Here is a 21,235-nt window from a genome sequence, read left to right on the forward strand (position 1 = left end):
ACTATCTAAAAGACTGTGCAACTAATTCATCCTCCACAAGTAGGCGCCAAAGCCCTATTTACAATGATATTGCTGAAGCGTTAGCAAGGTGCTGTGCATCATTAAGGAGGAGTCATTACTGAATTAATGATTTTGATACTACTGCTACTATTTATTACAAATGGGCAAACCCAAATGTAGGCTGTGAAAGAAAATAATACCTGATCTCTCGTTATTATTAATTTAAATGAGATCCAACATTTAAATAAATATTGTTTTTTATTATTTTTTATAGATGAGAGAGAGAGAGAGTGAGATAAAGAAAGAGACTGATCTGTGAGCTCGATTGACTCCAGTGATCTCATTAGAAACTGCAGTGACTTTCAAAGAGAAAATGAAACAGGCAGAAAATTTTAGCTCTAACTCTCATCAGTTCTCTATCTTTTCTACTTTCAACAGAAAATGTATTTGCTCTATCATGTGACTTCATCCTCAGCATCCTTACAGATTCCTGAATTATAGGTGACATATTTATTAACAATTCTGATGACAAATACATTTTTCTCTTCTTTTTTTTTATTTTCATAGACACTTCTGGTGTAAATATGTCATAAACAACAGGAGAAAGGCTTGTAGGTCCACATGGCTAAAACTCCAGAGAGAGTCAAAAATCATGCTCATGTCACAACATATGACATTCACTGCAGTAGAAGTTTCACATGGAGTTGAGGAAAGTTTTTTCATCCTCTGAAGCATGATGTGTTTGTTCAAATTTAAAAGTTATTGGTCAATGTGAAACAGACTTATGATAACTTTATAAATGTTAAATTTTGTTCTTTTAGAACTAAAACACATTTAGCCTCTTATTTACTTAAATATTTATTTTTAAATTTATTAAAAATAACACCTAAAACCTGTTTGACAGTGTGTAGAACCAATCGGTTGACTCAAAGCTTAAAGTGAACCACACACATCTATGCACTATGGGTTGATTATGAGCAGATGATTTAATACCAACCCATGTTTCTAGATAATGCAGGATATTGTTAACAGATAGAAGACTTTAAACTTTGTGAAGGCCAAAGACCAGACTATTCATTTTCAATGAAATATTATTATTCATTAAAAAATTAAAGAAAGTAAACAAACTGAAAAGCAACTTGCTTATAAAACTGGCTTTTATAAAAAATATTAATAAAACACATTTTTTTAAAGAAAGTCTAGGACTTGAATATGGTCTGGGGCCTTTCCTGGCATAGTTTGGGCATTTTCAGTGTGAGTTCAGGTATGAGTGGTTGTCTGTCTCTGTGTGTTAGCTCTGTGACAGACTGGTCTGTTCAGTACTTCCTCTTGCAGTATTATGACTCATGGAATAGGCTCCAGCGTCCTGTCCCCCTGAAATGGATAAGCAGAAGAAAATAGATGATGGATGTATGGAAGTATATTACAAGGTAGTGTGTTTCTGAAATAAAAATGATTTCAAAATGCTAGAAGACTTTAGTTTTACAGTCTGTATCAGAGCATCAGCTCAGCTCATCCAAATGGTTTACCTTTCTTCTTTTTGTTAACAACAAATCCAACAGCAGCCACAAGGATGAAAACAACCACTGTAGCAGCTACAATGGCAATGACGGGGATCATCATGTCAGGGAGCGTCTCTACTCAGTAAGAAAAAAATAAATAGATAAATAAAAAGAGTGAGAAAGAATAGTACATCACAATAGTACACAAAAGTACATCCATCCTATAAAAATCATATACACCACATACTTCAATTAAGCAGAACTGCAAGTGCAAATGCTCTAGTTTTCACTCCTAAATACATTTGGTAACATCTCCCCAGTTGTAAGACCGTAAATAACAAGGATTTTATCGATTAGTGACGCTGTTGAATTAAAAAAAAAAAGAAAAGAAATAATCCAATATCACTGTCAGAGTTATACGGTGAAGCCTGAAGTTTAAATTTTTTTTTTTTTTAAGAATATAAACTGCAGTAACAGATCACATACTTGGAGTTAAAGAAATGGATTTTACTATAAATAAGCATTGAATACATTTTTCTTCTCTGTCCATAAATTATTCCCACAGTAGCAGCTATTCTTCCTAAAATCCTACATCGGCTTGTTCTCAAGTTATCGTCCTGGTCACAGAACACTAGACCAGTGCCTTATCCTCTCATGGATATTTAAGGAAACAAAGATGGATAGATGAATGCACTTTCAAACACCACATTAAATCCATAGCATTAACAAACAAAAAGAACTAAATGATTTGCTCACACCTTGATCATTACTGATTTTGTTTTTACCCCTGTTGGTTCTAATCACGGGTTTATCCAGTTTGGTGACAATGATGTCCTCAACATCGGAGAACTGAAACACACAGTCGTATCTTCTCCAGTCTTCAGGTTTGACTGATGAAACATTCAGATCAACACTTATCTGGAAGGTCCCATCATTATTGGGGAGGATCTCTCCAGGATTCACACCTTCATGGATCTCCTTTCCATCTTTCCTCCAGAACAGCAGACCTCTGTTAGGACAGAAACCTGTAGCGTGGCAGCTGACTGGAGAGGAGGACGACTTCTGGAGCAGAGACACTGAGGAAAAAACTAGAAGGAGGGAAGATGGGAAAGAGAGGGATGGAGACAATGGAGGCAGAGGGAAGGGAGAGGTAATGATTAGAAAAGAAATCAGTTGAGGATATAAAGAAGAATAAATTCAATAGGACGAAATGTACAACATACATGTCAGATGAAAACCATCATAGTAGCAGCAGAAAATAAATGTGACTGAATGTCTGTGTGGGTTGTCAGTCTTCCAGGTCATGGTAGTCTATGAAGCTTGGAAAAACAGCAACTGGACTTCAACTTTCTCGAAGATGTCTTACCTCTCATCTGAAAAGCTTCCTTAATCCTAAGACCAAATGATGGAGAATCCCAGGCATTTCAAACACTAGCAGGGCTTGTCCCTTAAGAGCAGGGGTCCCCAATCCCAGTCCACGAGGGCCAGTGTCCCTGCAGGTTTTAGATCTCACCCTGGGTCAACACACCTGAATCTAATGATTAGTTCATTACCAGGCCTCTGGAGAACTTCAAGACATGTTGAGAAGGTAATTTATCCATTTAAATCAGCTGTGATGGATCAAGGACACATCTAAAACCTGCAGGGACAACGGCCCTTGTAGACTGAGATTGGGGACCCCTGCTTAAGAGGGTCATGGACCCACTATTAACCATGGTTAATAGTGGGTCAACTCCCACTAGCGTTTAAATACCTGGGATTCTCCACCATTTGGTTTTAGAGCTAAAGGAGATTCTCGGATGAGAGGTGAAATGTCTTTAACTTAAAGAAGTCCATTCGCTTTTCTTCCCAAGCTCCGAGGACAATTGTGACTGAAACTCAAGCAAAAGTGTGAAAAAGCTATTCAAGCCAAATGACTGTACTCTTTAAGCTAAAAGTAACCCTACAGAAATGTAGATATGGTCACTATTTTTTTCATTTTAAACTAATGAATAATAAATCCCCAAACAATTTGGGAAATGATAAAAGGTATGTTTCCCCTGTGGCTTTACTTCCCATCTTTGTCTCCATGTGTCTGGTTTGTCTGCTCTGAGATTGTCTGTTCCAACCTCTCTGGTTTCTCTTCTGTCCAGTCAGCTGTGTGTGTGCATACAGTTGTAAGTTTGTCTATTTTCCATTCAGGTTGACCTAATAGTGCTCCACATATTCTTTGTGCTTCACTATTCTGGTTGTTCTAATCAGCTTTCATCAAAGTTTACTGCTGTTTATTTTTGGGCTAGTATGCGATCCCCCCAAAGTGAGTTTTTAGTTATACTGGCATGAAATTTGCTTCCTATAATAAACAGTTAACTTTTAATAGTAACTGCATTCAGTGGCATGGTATGGTGAACAATATTTTAAAAAGTAGAGACAAGGTAGTCTGGATCAACACTTAATCTCTGTGGGGGTTTGTTCTGTTTTCCCTGCACCGGAGTGCGAATGTGTCTGCTCTGTGTGCTATGACATAACATGGTAAGTAGGGAGGAGCGGAGCAGCAGGAAAACTCAACATATGGTTACGTGCATGTCATTTTGTACATTATATGCAAAAGAAAAGTTAGCATTTAAGCAATCCACTCAGCCTAGAGCACCAAGCATTTTGACAATGTTGTAGTTCATGTAATTAAACTTATGTGTAAATTCCATAAGGAAGATCTGTAGTTACTCATCTGTCTGCTTCCTGTGTGTTAGTGACTAATCTAAGCTTGAGATCACTTCCACTTTCCCATGCTGTCAAGCCGATTGTGACATCACGGGTCTAGTCCAATCATTTTTCTCCTGGCCTTCTTCAGGCCAATGTGTCTTCACTCTTCATACTTTAAATCTCACTGTGCATCTGTCATTTTCCCATACAGATGGCTTAGTGCAACCCACCTCCTCCCCATCTCCACCTCTCCCTCATCACTCAGGCTCCAATCAAGCCTCTATCTTCATCTCCACCACTAGCATCTAGTGGTTCTGCCATAATCCCCATCACCACTGAGATTCAACTCTGCTGTGATGGGCCATCGGAGTCTAAGGCTACGTTCACACTGCAGGTCTTAATGCTCAATTCCGATTTTTTGATCAAATCCGATTTTTTTGTCTGCTTGTTCACACTACACATAAAATGCGACATCAAACGCGCTCTAGTGTGAACGCTCAAAGCGGCCCGCATGCGCAAAAGAAGATGTCACACACAACTCGCTCTGTTTAGACCCAGAGCAAACAATATTGTTTGACTGATTGCCCTTAATATAAAGACTTCGGACTTTATGTTTCCAGATTTTTGCTTTAAGTTATTTTGTTATTTACATAATAATGTAGATGACCTAATAATGATCGTTTTTGCTGTTTTAGAGGAGCGGTGCTTCAAAGGATAGTTGCAGATTTCTGTCAGAATCTGCAGAAAATACAGTAAAAATAAAATGTTCACATTTCTCCAACGTTGTCTTCCCAACATTTTCACCGGATGGTAGGAAATCGTTCGCGATGTCCTATCGGGCGCTTCTCCGGCGCTGATAATTGGCGTCTGTCTTGTGTCAGTGACGTAAAAGACGGATTTAATGCGACATGACCTGACCGTTCACACAGCAGTCGCTTTCTAAAACATCGGATACGTATCGGATTCAGTACCACATACGAAAGTGACCCAGATCGGATTTGAAAATATCGGATTCGTGCCGTTCACACTGTCATACCAAGATCGGATATGGGTCGCATAGGGGCGAAAAAATCGGATTTGATGCGCTTTCGCCTGCAGTGTGAACGTAGCCTAAAGGTCAAATACCTCAAACTGAATTCTGAATTCAGTTTCAAATTCATGTTCAATTCCTTCTAATGATGTCTGTTTGTGAGTGTACTGGGACCAAAGGCTTCCCTTTCAGCCATCAAAGCTGGGAAGTAAAACCAACTAAGATATCATGGACACACTGACCTTCCTCAGACATCATCAAGAAGAGGGTGGACCTGTCACCATGTTTGAATCCCTGGGGCCTACTTCAAGGCCACTGAAGTAAATCCCAGCAAAATTCCAAGTGCCATAGATAATTAAGGGGAGCTATTTTTAATGAACATGGCTGTTTGTGGCTAATTTTACCTTACTCAGGGTTGCTAGTGAGGTGTGTCATCTAGGGGACAGCAGGACAGACATTCAGATTGAGGTAGTTAGTTGCTGGGCAAATTCCTGCTACCATCAGCTTAAATTAGTTTCTGTTGTGGTAGTTATTGTGTTAATATGTCTGTGGAGGTTCTCAGTCATCCAGGTCATCGTAGTCTAAGGAGCTTGGAAAGAAAAAAAGCATCTAGACTTCTTTAAGTTGCTTGAAGATGTTTCACCTCTCATCCGAGAAGCTTCTTCAGTTCTAGGGTCAAATGGTGGAGACCAGTGCCGTTTCTCAATATGCGTACTTGTGCGTACTTGCATTCTCGTGTACTCGTGATACGTCATCAGTCGGAGACCAAGTACTGTTCCAATTCGAAGTACGCATCAAACCGAGAACGCGAAAAAGTCCCGGATGTGTTCTCGCTCCGACCGTTTTATCGAGCATGCATCGGTGGTGACTTGTGTGGACTTGGTACAGCTAAATATCCCAGAATGCATTTCGTCCGAAACTCAGACAAAGGCCGTTTCTCAATTCTCAAGTACGTGAGTACGTACTCGCGTACTTGAGAATTGAGAAACGGCACACACCTCTACATTGGAGAGACCAAACAGCCACTTCATAAACACATGGCACAACATAGAAGAGCCACCTCTACGGGACAAGACTCGGCAGTCCATCTGCATCTAAAGGACAAAGGTCACTCTTTCGAGGATGCCAATGTTCACATTTTGGACAGAGAGGACAGATGGTTTGAAAGAGGAGTGAAAGAAGCCATTTATGTCCACTGTGAGCGACCATCTTTGAACAGAGGCGATGGTTTACGACACCAACTGTCTGCCATCTATAATCCAGTTTTGAGATCCCTTCCTAGACGCCTTAACGCCCACTCACATCCTGGGCCATCTGACCTCAGGAAATCACATGATAGGGTGGGGCCAGGTTTCACAATGAGCTCACCCAAAACCCTGGCTGATTGTGACCCACACTTGTTTTCACAACTTGGCTCTTGTCATTAGGTAGACGATCAATAGGGGATCAATTGTCCCTCTTGGAGGGACACTCCCACAGGGCTTAAATCTGGGACTCTCCACCATTTGACCCTACGACTGTAGAAGCTCTCGGATGAGAGGTGAAACGTCTTCAACCAACTCAAACTCCAGATGCTTTTTTCTTTCCAAGCTCCTTAGACTATTGTGTTAATAGCCCTAGGATTTTTGAATGGGAGCTGGTCCAGTTTTCTGTAGAGAGATAACTAGGATCTGAAGACACATCACGGTACATTTTAACGTTAGTATGAACAAGCGGTAAAGCTAAACTTGGGAAAATACTTTAAATGACCTTTAAATGGGATAAGCTATAAAGATTATGAAACTGATTTCATTACAATATTTTAGAATGTTACATTATCTACAACTACCCTTGCACACGGTTTTCTTAATAATTGTATAATGTGCCCTTGCATTAGCTACCTGTTTACATTTTTGTATTGTTTTTTTGTAAAAGATCCTCTCTTACTTAAAGACCTCTTCATCTCAATGAGTACTTAATAATTTTTCTGCCAGCACCCTCCCTATTATTTTTTTATTTTTCATTCTTTGTGCCTGAAAATCTTATTGACAGAAATCTTAAACTGAAATGATCAATAACAGATAGTAGCAGACGTGTGTGGATCGAGCCTCTTTCAGAGTTACCTTCTTGATTACAATGATTACAATAAATACAAAATGAGCCAAAATTTTGTGCCATACAACTGCTTTTTTTGGAAGACTATGCAACACAAAATAAACAAAATAAATACTACTACTACTACATCCACGAAACCACATCAGGTGTTGTGACTCTACCTGTTCTCTGCTGGGAGCCTTTTCCATAGGACAAAACCTTCTTTATCCACTTTGGATAAATGTTAGTGAAAAGGTTTTTGTTGACATTTGTTCTAACACTGTCAGCATCCCATTTCTGTTTAGTAATGGCAGCTTCTGGTTTCAGTGCGATCCATGTCAGTGTCTTCAGATCAATCTCAACAAAGTCTTCTCCGTTGTAACTGTACTGCAAAAATCCAGTCTCCTCTCCAGTTTTTTCATCCCATTCACAGCCTTCTCTCATCTGTAAAATGTGAACACCTGAAGAGAGAAACAAAGAAAAAAAACATTCTGCAATATATTATTTTAATATTGCACATTGTAATGAATGCACTGGTGACACTGTTGGGGATTTATTCAAAATTGAAGGCACACTGAACCAGCATGGCCACCACAGCATCCTGCAGCGACATGCCATCTCATCCGGTTTGCGTTTAGTTAGACGATCATATATTTTTCAACAGAACAATGACCCCAAACACACCTCCGGGCTGTGTAAGGGCTATTTGAACAAGGAGAGTGATGGAGTGCTGCATCAAATGGCCTGGCCTCCACGGTCACCTGACCTAAACCCAATCGAGATGGTTTGGGATGAAATGGACCGCAGAGTGAAAGCAAAAGGGCCAACAAGTGCTCAGCATCTCTGGGAACTCCTTCCAGACTGTTGGAAAACTATTTCAGGTGACTACCTCACGAAGCTCATCGACTGAATGCCAGTGTGCAAAGCAGTAATCAAAGCAAAGGGTGGCTATGCTAAACTTGTTTTGAGTTATTTCACGCTTTTTTTCTTTACAACATAATTCCACGTGTTCATTCGTAGTTTTGATGCCTTCTCTGAGAATCTACAATGTAAACAGTCACGAAAATAAAGAAAAACCATTAAATGAGAAGGTGTGTCTAAACGTTTTGAAATATTTTTTCATGCAAGACAAAAACTAAGAACCATATTACAGATGTATTGCTTTACCATCGTTTTAAAAGAGATGCTCACACTAGTAAGGTTTATGATTCCTGATCTCAATTGACAAACAAAAAATTAATATTTTAACTAATATCTTAATTCAACTAATTTCACACCGATTTTTTTTTCCTGGCTTAATTGATTTGGTATATTCCATAACTTAAAATCATCTGAAACTGTGTGACAAGGTGTGTGCGTGTGTGTGTGTGTGTGTGTGTGTTTGTGTGTGTGTGTACTGCACCTTCACTCTGTTGGAACTGCTCCTTCAAACTTGAAATATGATTTCCAAAGGTATTTGGTTGAATCACAAAGCACTGTCGAGTGTACATCTCCAACAGCTCAGTGTCATTTTCTAACATCTCCTTCAACCAGTCCTGTCTTGGTTCCACTCTCTTGGTGATGCTGTCACAGTAACCTATCTGAACGCCATCAAGCATCATAGCACCCATATACTCTGGGATGTTTGGGACTCCAGAAGATGCAGTGATGAGATACTCCAGTGAGTGTTTCACTGTGGAATAAACAATATTTATAGTTTTACATTAAAGAAAATAAAGCCAGAGGTAAAAAAACAACAACAACAAACAAAAAAAAAAAAAACATATATTCATTTAACAAGGCGAATATGTTATGGTACGTGATATACGTGACCTTGGTCACTTTATTACTGATCAAATAAATGATGATAATGACATATACAGACAACGATGTAAGCCAGGGCTGGACTGGGACAAAAAATCGGCCTGGGCATTTTGATTAGAGAACGGCCCACCAGGTATTATAGGAAAAGTCATAAAGTCTTTGAATGAAAGCAAACACTGTTGTGACAGTGATGTACACTGCTTTGCTGGTATATGTATGATTTCTATACATTTTACGTCAGATAAAAACGTTGGTCGTAAGATTCAGATAATTATTTAATAAAAGCGAGACATTTTAAATGAGAATAAGAAAGAAAAGTATTTCTTTGCGCCCCCCTTTCTCTGTTAATGCCCTACCTGGCCCCCGGGCAAAACTTTGCTAGATCCGCCCCTGCACAGTTACCAGCTGTCAGCTACTTAGAAAAGGATCCTGGTGTTATTTGTCTCTCAGAAACAGTTCATAACTTCCCTTCAACTCATTCATGTCACCTAAAAGGTAAACCTGTTTCTACATCACCTGTTCAGCTCTGATGATTCAGTAAGGACATCTCCTGGTTTCATCTTCATCTTTCCCTCTCACCACATATCTAAACCGACATCATGACCAGCAGGTTTTACACCTGTGTCTCCAGCAAACATCAGCTGATACTAGAAATTAATACTAAATAAATTCTAACAACAGCTGATCAAGCTTAAACGTGCTGCTGTTGTTTCGCGCGACATCCGCCGGTTTCCGCTTTCTGGCGCAAAGTGGGCGATAAACAAACAAGAGAGAAAAGCCGATCAGCTGTATAGAAACTCTGTCATGCTAGCTAGCACGCAGTAAGTGTTATTGTAATTGACTGTAAAAAGTCAGCACAACGAAAATAAACTTCACCTAAACTTGGTTTATATCTGACCCAGATAGACTGCAGGTCATAACTTCTTACCTGAAGTTCAGTTCACCTGACACTCAGACAACTGAGTTATTTACACATCGGCCAGCATCTGGATCAATCCACCACCTCTCATTGTTCATGCCGTTACAAAAAAAATAAAATAAAAAAAAATAAAAAAGTCATCGGCCTACCGGGTAAATGCCCGGTATTCCCGATGGCCAGTCCAGCTATGATGTAAACTCTGTGCAGGAAAATACTACTTCACGCAAATTCAGCTTTTGCTCACTTCCACTTAAAGTGGTTTTGTATAAAGAGTATTGCGCATCGCTATATACTGCCCTCTTGCATATACCGATGCAATGAGAATCCTTCGTAGGATACCTAGAGGGGGTGGTGCCAGTCAGATTGTAGCAGTGGGTGTTTGGACTTTTAAAATACTTTTAAGAAATTTACTGTTGACTTTTAGAGAACGACTGAATGGCTCAAGTAGCAGTAAAATTTTAGCACTCACAGATCCGACAGTGAGTGGTTCCCGTTACTCATCCAGTCTGAGGAAGCACTGATTTAAGTGTTTGTGTATTTTATGTATATTATGGTTTTATGTTTTTACAAATATTTTATATATTTTTTATATTAAGGTGTTATATGTTGTGTTTTGTCTTTTTTCTCTTTTTTTAAACTATGGACATAAAGTCTGTCAATAAAGATTGAATTAAATTGAACCATGTTATATACTAAACTCTTTGCTTCCAGCTATGATAATCAAACATAGCTGTAGTTTCCGTTATCACACAATGAGTAATAAAAAACAAATATTCGTTTTGATGCGGTTTTTATCCACAGTTTTCAAATCTAAAGTTTAAAACGAAAGTTAACACCTTGCTCTTGGTCAGACGAGGCAGTTAGAGCTCAAAGATTCAAAAGGATTTCTTACCTGCAGATGATACAGAACAAAATAGAAGCAATAAAAATACAGCCATCTTATTCTCATCCTGTAATCTATCCTGTAATTATTGTTGGAATAATTATGGACGTTGTTTGTTCTCGCTGACCGAACCCATGTATGTGTGAAAGCAGCCTTTTCCTGTTCCTTTCGTTCACAGTAAAAGTCCTAAAGTCCTATCCAGTGTCTGCAGACTCAGTTACTGACATATAAAGAACGTGACTGCTGTAGATACAATTGTTTACAGAAGTGTGACAAGTTTTAATATATATATCATTTTGACGTGGTCCTCCAGTCCTCTTGGCTGACAACCCTTTCTACTGCGGTCAACGGTTCATCACTTTTTGGCACAACACCGGTCTTCCTCCAGCTCCCACATTTCAACACCTTAGCTGATTGCCGCACCTGTAGTTTAATCTGTAATCAGCCGTTTCTTACGCTGGAGGGGGACGTCCTTTCGGATAACTAACAGTTAACTAAGAACTGTTAGGGGAATTGGTGCTCCAGTAATTTAAACGGTTACTTACTTTAACGTAGAAAAATCGCAACCGACAGGCTTCCCCCTTCTGCACAGGATATCTGGATCCTGGTGTGTGTAGCTGTGGGTAAAAGCGAGGCTTCGTGAAGCGAAGTGTTTGTGAAGTAATCATCTTCCCTGTGACACATGCTGCCCAATTTGGTTATCGTCACATCTTGATGATGCAGACAAACTCTGCATAATTCCAAACAAAGCGTATTATGCCATTCTGTTAATAATTGTGATCAACACAAGTTTTGAGAAATACCCTTACGAATAAGGCAATAACTGCATGAAGCACTTGTGATAACTGGCAATGAGTCTTTCACAGCGCTGCTGGGGAATTCTGGTCCACCCATCTTTGCAGAATTGTTGTAAATCGGCAACATTGGAGGGTTTTTAAGCATCCACCTTTTTAAGGTTTTTCAGGTCAGGACTTTGACTAGGCCACTCCAAAGTCTTCATTTTGTTTTTCTTATGCCATATCATAAGCACATGTGATGTGTGAAAAGAAAGAATTGGAAAGAGGAAAAAAAATAACGAGGAAGAAATCATATTGCACTGTTTATTGCATTATCATTCTGTGAAAGACAGCTGAACACACCTGACTTCAAGCTTTAGCTAGCACAGTGTTTGACATTTGATATTCATTTCCTAATAAAATGTAGTAAATAACCTTAAAAAGGTTCTGCTGAAAATTCAAGACATTTCAGAGCCAAGTCCCCAGTTTCAAAATTCTAGAAACGCCCTCCTCGTAAGCCATCTCTGTGGATCGTTTCTCTCTGTTACTGATGATGCTAATAGCAATAGCAATCGATTGCTATTAGCATAATATAACAGTAATATTCTTTATTATGAAATTGATGATCATCAATTTCATAATAAAGAATATTCAGGCAAAGTCAGTAAGACCCTACTGTTTTACAGTATGAACAGTCAATTATGAAACGTATCCTTTCTCTTAATATTTCATTTAAGGGAAATTAAAATGATCAAGTATAATGAATATAAAGTTATTATATTCTAGGAAAACACTAAAAATCTTTCCTATAAAAGGTCAGGTTCCCATAATACAAAACAAACAAGCATATTGATCAGCATCCATACATCAGATGGCATTCCAGCTTCAATAACACTAAAGACATAGAAAATGAGGATGTTTATTTATTTACAAATATAAAGATCATTGTATTAATTTAAAAAAAAAAAAGATTTTTGTGTATTTGTGCCTTATTTACCTTGTTTTAATAAGGTCTCTCAGATTAAGTATAAAATATAAAATATTCAAGGATTCTCTATAACTCCTAATTAACACTTCATAAAATACTTCATAGACAGAAACAGAAAAGAAACACAAAACAGATGAAATATTCTTAAGAAAATTTTCAGAACGTCAGCTAGAACTGAAGAACTGCAGACAGACAGACACCTGCTATGACTGGTGTCACATACAATCATGGCAATATTTTTGCAGTGTCACAGTTACAATGAACAACTGATGAACACACATTTACTTTGATAGCAGAGAAGGTTCCTGTGTCACAGGTAAGAATGTAAAGAAGCAGAGCAGATAGCTTAGTGTTAGTGGATAGTGCTGAAGATCTTCAGGCCTCTGTCTTTGTGAAAATTAGCAAAATATTTTTAGCATTTATAAGATCAATTATTGAGCTGAACCACACTCCCCTAATCACCTAGAGATCATAAAAACTCCAGTTTAGAAATTATTTAGTAATTCCTGAGTAAGAGCAGACTGAGGTTTCTCTTTTTCAGAAAAAACTGAATGACATGTGACCAAAAAAACAATCTTGATTCTGTTCATCTGGATGTAGCGTTCTCAGTGGGAGAAATGTTTCATCACTCATCAAAGCGACTTCTTCGGTCTCAGCTGACTGCAGGTTTCCCCAGCCTTATAAACAGTACATTTGCACAATTACTGAAACTGGCCCACTGATGAACAATGGGCTGGGAAGTCAGGCTCTTGATCATAATTATGCAAATAGTCATGATTGATGAAACGTTTCTCCCACTGAAAACGCTACGTCCAGATGATTTCCTTTCCTGGATGATTGAGCATGCATCAAGACACAACAATCTTCTTTGCTCTTCACTTGGTTAACTGGATGTGTGTAGACTTATGTACTTATGTAACACTGTGCTTGTTTATGTGGTGACTTCATTCTTTCCCTCAGAGAGTTCACAGATGTTGACAGCAGCTGTAAGGTACAAAACGCACTGTTAGTCCTGGACTAACTTTTTTATACAATATGCATAAAAACTTAAATGTACAGATCTGAGTAAAAAAAAGAATTTTTACTTACAAGGTGTAAAGTGTTTTTCTGAAGTAAAAAGGAAACAAAACAATTTCAAAATCCCAGATGAGTTCAGTTTCAGTCTGTATTAGAGGATCAGGTGGGGTATAGTATAAAGTTCAACACAGCCAGGCTTTATTTGGATTAACTGGCTTGAAAAAAAAGACACTCTCTGCTCAGCTGGGCTTTCTGTTTCAACAACATTTATACATTTTCATCATCACTAACAAAATAGATGTTAATTTCACTGATAATAAAATACACAGTTTATGCAGCTGTAACATTTAAGTTTGAATTATTTAGTGATGGTAGTAAGTTATGGGTTGCACATGTAAAACACATACTGCAAATAGATCTAATTAAACTGTGGCACCTCCAGCTGATTTTAAATCAAACTCTGATCATAACCTGTTCCTGATCAGTAATGTGTTCAGCATAACTGACTGCGGTGATTTTGAAAGGTAAAAAGAGAACCACTTCATGACAGAAAACTGACTTTAAGCCTGATAGAGTGCACTAAACCACTTTATAAGATACTCCTTGGGTCATTTGAGTCTCTCACCTTTCTTCTTTTTGTAAAAAGCAAATCCAGCGACAGCAACGAGGATGAAAACAAGAAGAACAACAATGACAGTGATGGCCCTGTTGGAGGACTTCTCTGCACAGTAAAAAACAAACAAACAAAATTAGCAGATGAAGAAGGTTATAACATAAATAAATCCATCCAATAGTGTTCATCTGTACTATGTTTTTCAGTAAAGCAAAACAGATGCACTAAAATTATATTACTAACACTTTAACACTTTTATAGGAGCCTCAGCAACATTTCCCAAAATCTAAGGCCAAAAATAGATGACCAAGGGCTTTACTGTATACAAGCACTGAATTTGCTTCTTCTCTGTTAGGATCTCCATTAGTTACTCCCACAGGAAGCTACAATTCTTAGATTCCAAACAAAAACAATAGCAAACTTTCAGACATCATGTTACAGACAATCCACAGAAGGGGCAAACCAAATGAGTCAAACAAGCTTTTCTCACCTTTTGTCATTTTTTCCTTCCAGTTTGTTCGGATCAATGTTTTATTGAGTTTTGTGACAATGATCTTCTCCACATCAGAGAACTGAAACACACAATCAAATCTGCTGCACTCTTCAGGTGTGAATGATGAAACATTCAGATTAACACTCATCTGGAAGGTCCCATCATCGTTGGGGAGGATATCTCCTATCTCTACACCTTCATGAACCTTCTCTCCATCTTTCCTCCAGAACATCACGGCTCTGTCGGGGTAGAAACCCGTAGCGTGGCAGCTGACTGGAGAGGAGGGAGTCTTCTGGAGGAGAGACACTGAAGGAGGAACTGGAAAGAGGGAAGGTGGGAAAGAAGAGAGAGTGAGAATGGATGGAAAATAAAATGATGATAAACTAAAAACAGGTAAGGAAAGAAGACGGGAACAAACAAGAGGGGAAATTCAATAAAGAGAAAAAGAAACATTGACAGTGAAGTAAGTGTCGTCTACATGTTGGATGAAAAACATCGCTTGTGACATAAGATGAACTCAAAGATGTGAAAATTGATCTGTAATTCAGAACAGAGTGAGCCATTCGAGTCAGTCACCAGCTTTATAGCGGCTGCATAAGGCTGTATCATGACATACTGTATACATTTCATGTAAATCCATCCATCAGTTTTAAAACCACCAGAAGGTGGCGCTAAAAGACAGGTTGGAGAATACACTATGGCACTTTCTCCTTCCTCTTTCATTGCCACAGCAGATCATCTGCTTACCCTTATGTCACATCAACCCTCCTTCATTACATCCTGCTCTGTGGGTTTCCTCTTCCCCTCCTGGCTGGCAGCTCCATATTCACAATCCTTCATCCAGTATATCCACTTCCCTCCTCTGCACAGGTCCAAACCATCTCAGCCTCAACAGGTTGTTCTAATCACCTTTCATCAAAGTTCAATTTTTCTTAGTTGATGTCTGCAGTTGGACTCTTTTTCTTCTGAAACCTCTGCTTCTAATCAAAATAACTGATTATCAGTTATGAATAACTAACTGTTTTCAGAGTAGCTCTAACAGAGTTAACTACAAAAAAGGATAAAACCACCCCCAAGGACAGATGTCAGACTTCATGTAGAACTATGAAGAATTTATGGGGTAAATAAAGTATTTCTTGTCTTTGTCTTAAATCACATAACGAAACACTTTTTACAATGAATGCAACAAAAAATGCTACCTGTTCTCTGCAGGGAGCTGTTCCCACAGTCCAAAAATGATTTCAGCCGCTCTGGACAGATGTCAGTGAGGAAGACTTCATTTAGTTTTGTTCTGTTCCTGTCAGCATCCCAGCTCTGTTTGGTAGCCTCAGCCTCTGGTTTCAGTGAAGCCCACGACAGTGTGTTCAGATCCAGTTCTAGAAAGTCTTCTCCATCATAGCCATACTTCAAAAAGCCAGACTTCTCTCCAGTGTTTTCCTCCCATTCACAGCCCGTTCTAGTCTGTAAGATGTGAAAACCTGAAGAGAAAGAGAGAAAGCACAGTTAGCTATGACACATATATGATACATAGGATAAAGGTTAAGAAGAATCAGAATCATCTTTATTTGGCCAAGTTTGCACACACAAACAAGGATTTTCACTTCAGTTCACTTTGCATGCAAGAACTACATAAATAAATAAATAAAATTGCAAATGCATTGTTTTATTATCTCCAAAAGTTGAATCTGTTCATCTGGACGTCCAGATGAACAGATTCAACTTTTGGAGATTTACTTTCCTGGATGATTGAGAATGCATCAAGACATTGTTTTATTATGATTTTAAGGGATGTTCATATTAGTAAAGTCTGATGATTCCTGGGCTCAACTGAGGAGTACAAAAATGTAACTTTAAATCTTTAACAAAAGATTACTAAAAATTTACATCAGTCAGCTTAGCTTATATGATCTGATACGCTGTATTATATATAAAAATAAAAAATACTGCACCTTCACTTTGGTTGAACTGCTGTTTCAAACTAATAATCCGCGCTCTGAAGGCGCTTGGCTGAATGTTAAAGCACTCGTGTTTGTACCACTCCAACAGCTGAGAGTCATTATCAAATACTTTCTTCACCCAGTCCTGTCTTGGTTCCAGTATCTTGTTGCTGCTGTCACAGTAAACTGCCTCAACGCCATCAACCACAGCAACACCCACAAACTGTGTGACATTTGGGGCTCCAGCAGATCCGGTGAAGTAGTTTATCAGCGAGTGTCTCACTGTGAAACAACATTTAGTAAACACAAATAAGATTAGATCAATAAGATACCAAATATTATCTAAAATATTATTCGTTCGTTATAATTTGGTTAACGCTGCAGAAAAGTGAGCAATGACCAAATGTTGCAAAAGGAAAGCATTGCAAACTACGTTTAACTCTTTAAAAAGAGGATTTGGTTTTTGCCATATTTTTATTATTCCTCAAAATGAGTGTTAAAATTTACAACTTTAAAGTAAACTCTCGGCTCTCGGTCAGATTAGAAAGAGCTCAAAGATTCAAGCAGTTTTTTTTTTTTTGTTTGTTTGTTTTTTACCTGGAGATGAAACAGAACAAAAAAGAAGCAGCAAGATTAAAGTCATCCTGTCCTCATCCTGTACGGACTGTTACAATAACTATTTATCTTGTTTACGCTCGCTGTACCGTTACCGGAAACCACTTTCGTTCAGCGCGTTTTCGATAAAGGCGTCTTCCTGTTTCGTTCTTTCATAATAAAAGTCATTGTGTATGTCGCTTGTTTTCTCTCTTTTATCCTGTCCCTGACATAAAGCCTGACTGTTGTGGATAAAAATTTAGAAAGGTGTGGCTAGTATTAAAATAAATTTTAATTTATTTTAATTTTAAGTTTATCTGTTTATAAAACAAAAACAAAACCCACTCAAAATCACTGAAATCAGCACTAAGATGAACACTTTACAACAGTGATATTGATGTGAACATAATGTCGGTTTTCTGTGTGACAACACCTCTTGTTGTTTTACTTCCATTTAAATGAAATTCAACTGATGGTTGGTCAGAGATGTGTCTTCTGTAACAGGGTGCTACTAATGAAAAGTTCCCATTTTTAGGATGGAGACTGGAGTGTTTGCTCACACTACTCAGCTACCTGTGTACATCTATGCCAGGGAACTGGAGAGGAGAGACTGTCCTCTGGGTGAACTTTGGAATGAGGAAGAAAAATACACCTTTTGTCCTAGCTGTGTAACACTAGAACAGCTCTTTGACCTCTCGATGAAATCTAGTGTTTTTGCAGGACTTGCCTAACTACTCTGCGTGTGTTTTGTGGACTTGGAGAAGGCATTTGAATTCATTTCTTTTGGAATTCTGTGGGAGGTGCTCTGGGAGTATAGTGTATCTTGCAGCTTGCTGCGTGCCATTCAGCACATGTGCATCTGCAGTGAGTCGGACATGTTTCCAGTGTCACAGGTTCCTGATTTTTATGGACAGAATTATATGCAGTTCCGTTGGCTTCATCAGGTTGTGGTCAAAGTCAAAGTCAGCTTTATTGTCAAAAACCATATGTAGAGATCACACATAGGAATTAGAAATTGCAATGCTCCTTTGCCCCTCAGTGTACACTAAAGATTTTAAAGATAAAAAGATAAAAATAAAACAAAAGTCTTATATACAACACAGTACAATCCCAAATAAATAACAGCGTCCAACAAAATCTGAGTGCTGGCCAGAGTTCGTGTGCAAGCTGGGTGTCAGAGTCAGTGAAAGGGTGACGGTGGAGTATCACAGTTTTGTATGTTTGGGGGGTGGGGTGAATGAGGGGTTCAGAAGGAAGCGGTGAATGCAGGTGTGGAGTTTGTGAGAGTCGAGAGGGACCGAGCAGGGATAGAGTTCAGCATCCTGACAGCCTGATGGACAAAGGTGTCTCTCAGTCTGCTGGTTCTAGTCCGGAGGCTCTAGGGTCTCCTCCCCCATGGCAGCAAACTGAAAAAGCTGCTGGACAGATGAGTGGAGTAATTTCCCGTTAGAATAACCTTTGACCACACATGTATTATTGTAGGGTCTTTACCTTACAATATAAAGTCACTTGAGGCGACTGTTGTTTTGATTTGGTGTTGTATAAATAAATTGAAAATTGAATTTGCCGTCTTATTTATATTCAAAGTGCAGTTCTTCTACCTCCATTTGAAGAGCAGAAACCAGACTGTCCTAACACAGGAATAAATAAGACTCAGCTCTGACAATGCAGATTTGGCTGCTGACACAAAACACTCAAAATCTAATTTGACTTGATTAAGAAAACAAATATATGTTGTACGTCACCTAACCCCACATCTCTGCCCTGGTCTGCAGATTGCACAGACTATGTGGTGTGTTAGTGGAGAACCCAAAGCAGACGTAGACTGGATTAAACTGAGTGTGAGCTGTTTAGTTGTCTATTGGTACGTCATCCACAAAGGCAAAAACATAAAGCCCAAAAGGAAACTGAAAACAACAACTATTGAAACGGGGAAGAAAGGACTATATATACCAGGGGTCTCCAACTCCAGGCTTCGAGAGCCGGTGTCCTGCAGGTTTTAGATGTGTCCTTGATCCAACACAGCTGACTCAAATGGCTAAATTACCTCCTCAACATGTCTTCAGGCATCAAGATATTAAAAACTGCGTTATACTTTTTTATTATTACTATGCCGCAGAGTTTAAAGCTCACTCTTGTTCCCTACTTTTCCACTTAAGGAAATGCAGAAAGGAAATAATTGAAACATGGAAACACACTAAAAAAAAAAAAAAAAAAAAGCTGAGACCAATCCCTTATTAACGTGGGCTTTCCTTACTTCATCCTCCATGATGTGAAACCCAAGCTGATAGGCTGCTATCATAGCCTTTTTTCTTTCCAATAACTTTCAAACATCAGAAGTGGGTACAATGGGCCTATAGTTACCCAGCTTGTTGGGATCTTTTCCTGGCGTTGTGACGTCAAAATCCATCCACCTTTTTTGTTTTTAACTATCAGAGATCAGAAAACTTATCTAAGACCTCTTCATTTATATCTTCTATCATAATAAAGCATATTCAGTCTTTAGTCCTTTAACTTTTTCTTCTTTTAGCTAAAGCCCTCTTTATTTCTTCAGTAGTAACAGGAGCATCTTTCATCACTACTTTCTCCTCACAGCCTGCTTTTGTTTTGTTTTCGCTGCCTCCCTTCCCTTCATCAGTTAAACTATTGGAACAATCCACAGCAGCAAAAGAATGTCGTTCTCTCCTTACGCCACATCCTCCCCACTACTGAAAACAGGATCCATTCAACACGTACCAGACTTCCTCCTTCCCTTTCCTGTACTTTTAGAAATGGAGCTTTCTGTTGACATGCTGAATTATTTTCCTGTTAAACGTTTCTGTGACAATAATGTCGCTAAAATCAAAGTTATTTAGCATTTTCTTATTAATCTTTCCCCAGTCTGGTTTATCAAAAATTAACTTTCCTGCTGAACCTCTCAGGCTTGAGAGGTTATGTTCTTGTATATTGTGTAATCATCACTGACTGTTGTCCTTTTCTATGAACATACCAGTCACACAGAGGTGCCAGGAAGCTGCACACAAACATAAGATCTGATGTGGATTATTTGCTGGTATTTATATCTGTTAATCAGTTACATTTATCTTGTATTCCTGCCATAATTAATAAAAACACGGTGACTCCCATCCATTAACTCTTCCAACACCTGGGCTTTGAATTCGCTTTTGCATTTCCCCTTAATGTGCTTTGTGCACTGAAGTCTCCACACCACAGAGAGCTCCTTTTGTTTACACCTATTTCCTCAAGCCAATTGGGCTCTAGTTTTCTGCATGTATTAAGACTTTTTCCTGCACATACTTTCACAACTACTAACTCCAGTTGTGATCCAGGGCCTATTACCCTAAAACGGACCCCCCTTTAAAAAAGCTGACACAACCTTCCTTGTCCTGCCTCATACTGACTGCCTCATACCCATTTTATTGAAAAGGTTTAAACCGTGACTCTTGGATTCAAAATGAGAAACATGGCTTCCATGAATCCTGTTTTCTCATTCTGACTGTAAATGAACTCCCTTTAAATCTGGACCATTGACAATCAAGCTTATAGCAATCTACTGAAATTTGACAATATTGTTATTAGTATCACTCACTCTTTGTCTTTCAGCAACTTTGCTGAAATAGTGCATAAATAGTGCAAGTAAAGTAAATCAGGCAATGACACAAAGTTATGGAACAGAATGCTCCCTGAGTTTATAGGAATGAGATCACTTTCACTTTGATTTTATCTTTTGTCCATTTATATAACAGACAGATCTTTTCCTTTAAGATCAAAGACTTGTGTGAGAGGAGTAACAGGAAAATAACATCACCATTTTAACACACTGATTATGACTTGTACACACCAACAGTAACTGGCAGTGGATAGAGTCACAAAGACCTGGAGCAAGGAGGACGATGGGGGAGTTTTCCCTCTTTTCATAACATGG

General features: G+C 38.6%; 2 protein-coding genes across 2 annotated transcripts; both read right to left on the minus strand.

The window, feature by feature from the left end:
* Positions 1 to 439: 439 nt before the first annotated feature.
* Positions 440 to 11,319, minus strand: LOC102080229 (major histocompatibility complex class I-related gene protein). The gene is made up of 6 exons (XM_019350737.2): positions 10,902 to 11,319; positions 8,690 to 8,959; positions 7,470 to 7,748; positions 2,261 to 2,590; positions 1,530 to 1,637; positions 440 to 1,374 (listed from the first exon to the last, which is right to left on the minus strand). Exons 1-6 carry the CDS (start codon positions 10,945 to 10,947, stop codon positions 1,292 to 1,294), a joined length of 1,116 nt encoding a protein of 371 aa, XP_019206282.1. The 5' UTR covers positions 10,948 to 11,319; the 3' UTR covers positions 440 to 1,291.
* A 659-nt stretch (positions 11,320 to 11,978) lies between these two features.
* LOC100691127 (major histocompatibility complex class I-related gene protein) lies at positions 11,979 to 17,467 on the minus strand. The gene is made up of 7 exons (XM_003452737.5): positions 17,314 to 17,467; positions 16,729 to 16,998; positions 15,979 to 16,257; positions 14,777 to 15,097; positions 14,299 to 14,394; positions 13,746 to 13,763; positions 11,979 to 13,640 (listed from the first exon to the last, which is right to left on the minus strand). Exons 1-7 carry the CDS (start codon positions 17,357 to 17,359, stop codon positions 13,588 to 13,590), a joined length of 1,083 nt encoding a protein of 360 aa, XP_003452785.2. The 5' UTR covers positions 17,360 to 17,467; the 3' UTR covers positions 11,979 to 13,587.
* Between the last annotated feature and the right edge of the window lie 3,768 nt (positions 17,468 to 21,235).

The sequence above is a fragment of the Oreochromis niloticus genome, linkage group LG22, assembly GCF_001858045.2.
Source record: "Oreochromis niloticus isolate F11D_XX linkage group LG22, O_niloticus_UMD_NMBU, whole genome shotgun sequence".
In the NCBI taxonomy this organism is placed as follows: domain Eukaryota; kingdom Metazoa; phylum Chordata; class Actinopteri; order Cichliformes; family Cichlidae; genus Oreochromis; species Oreochromis niloticus.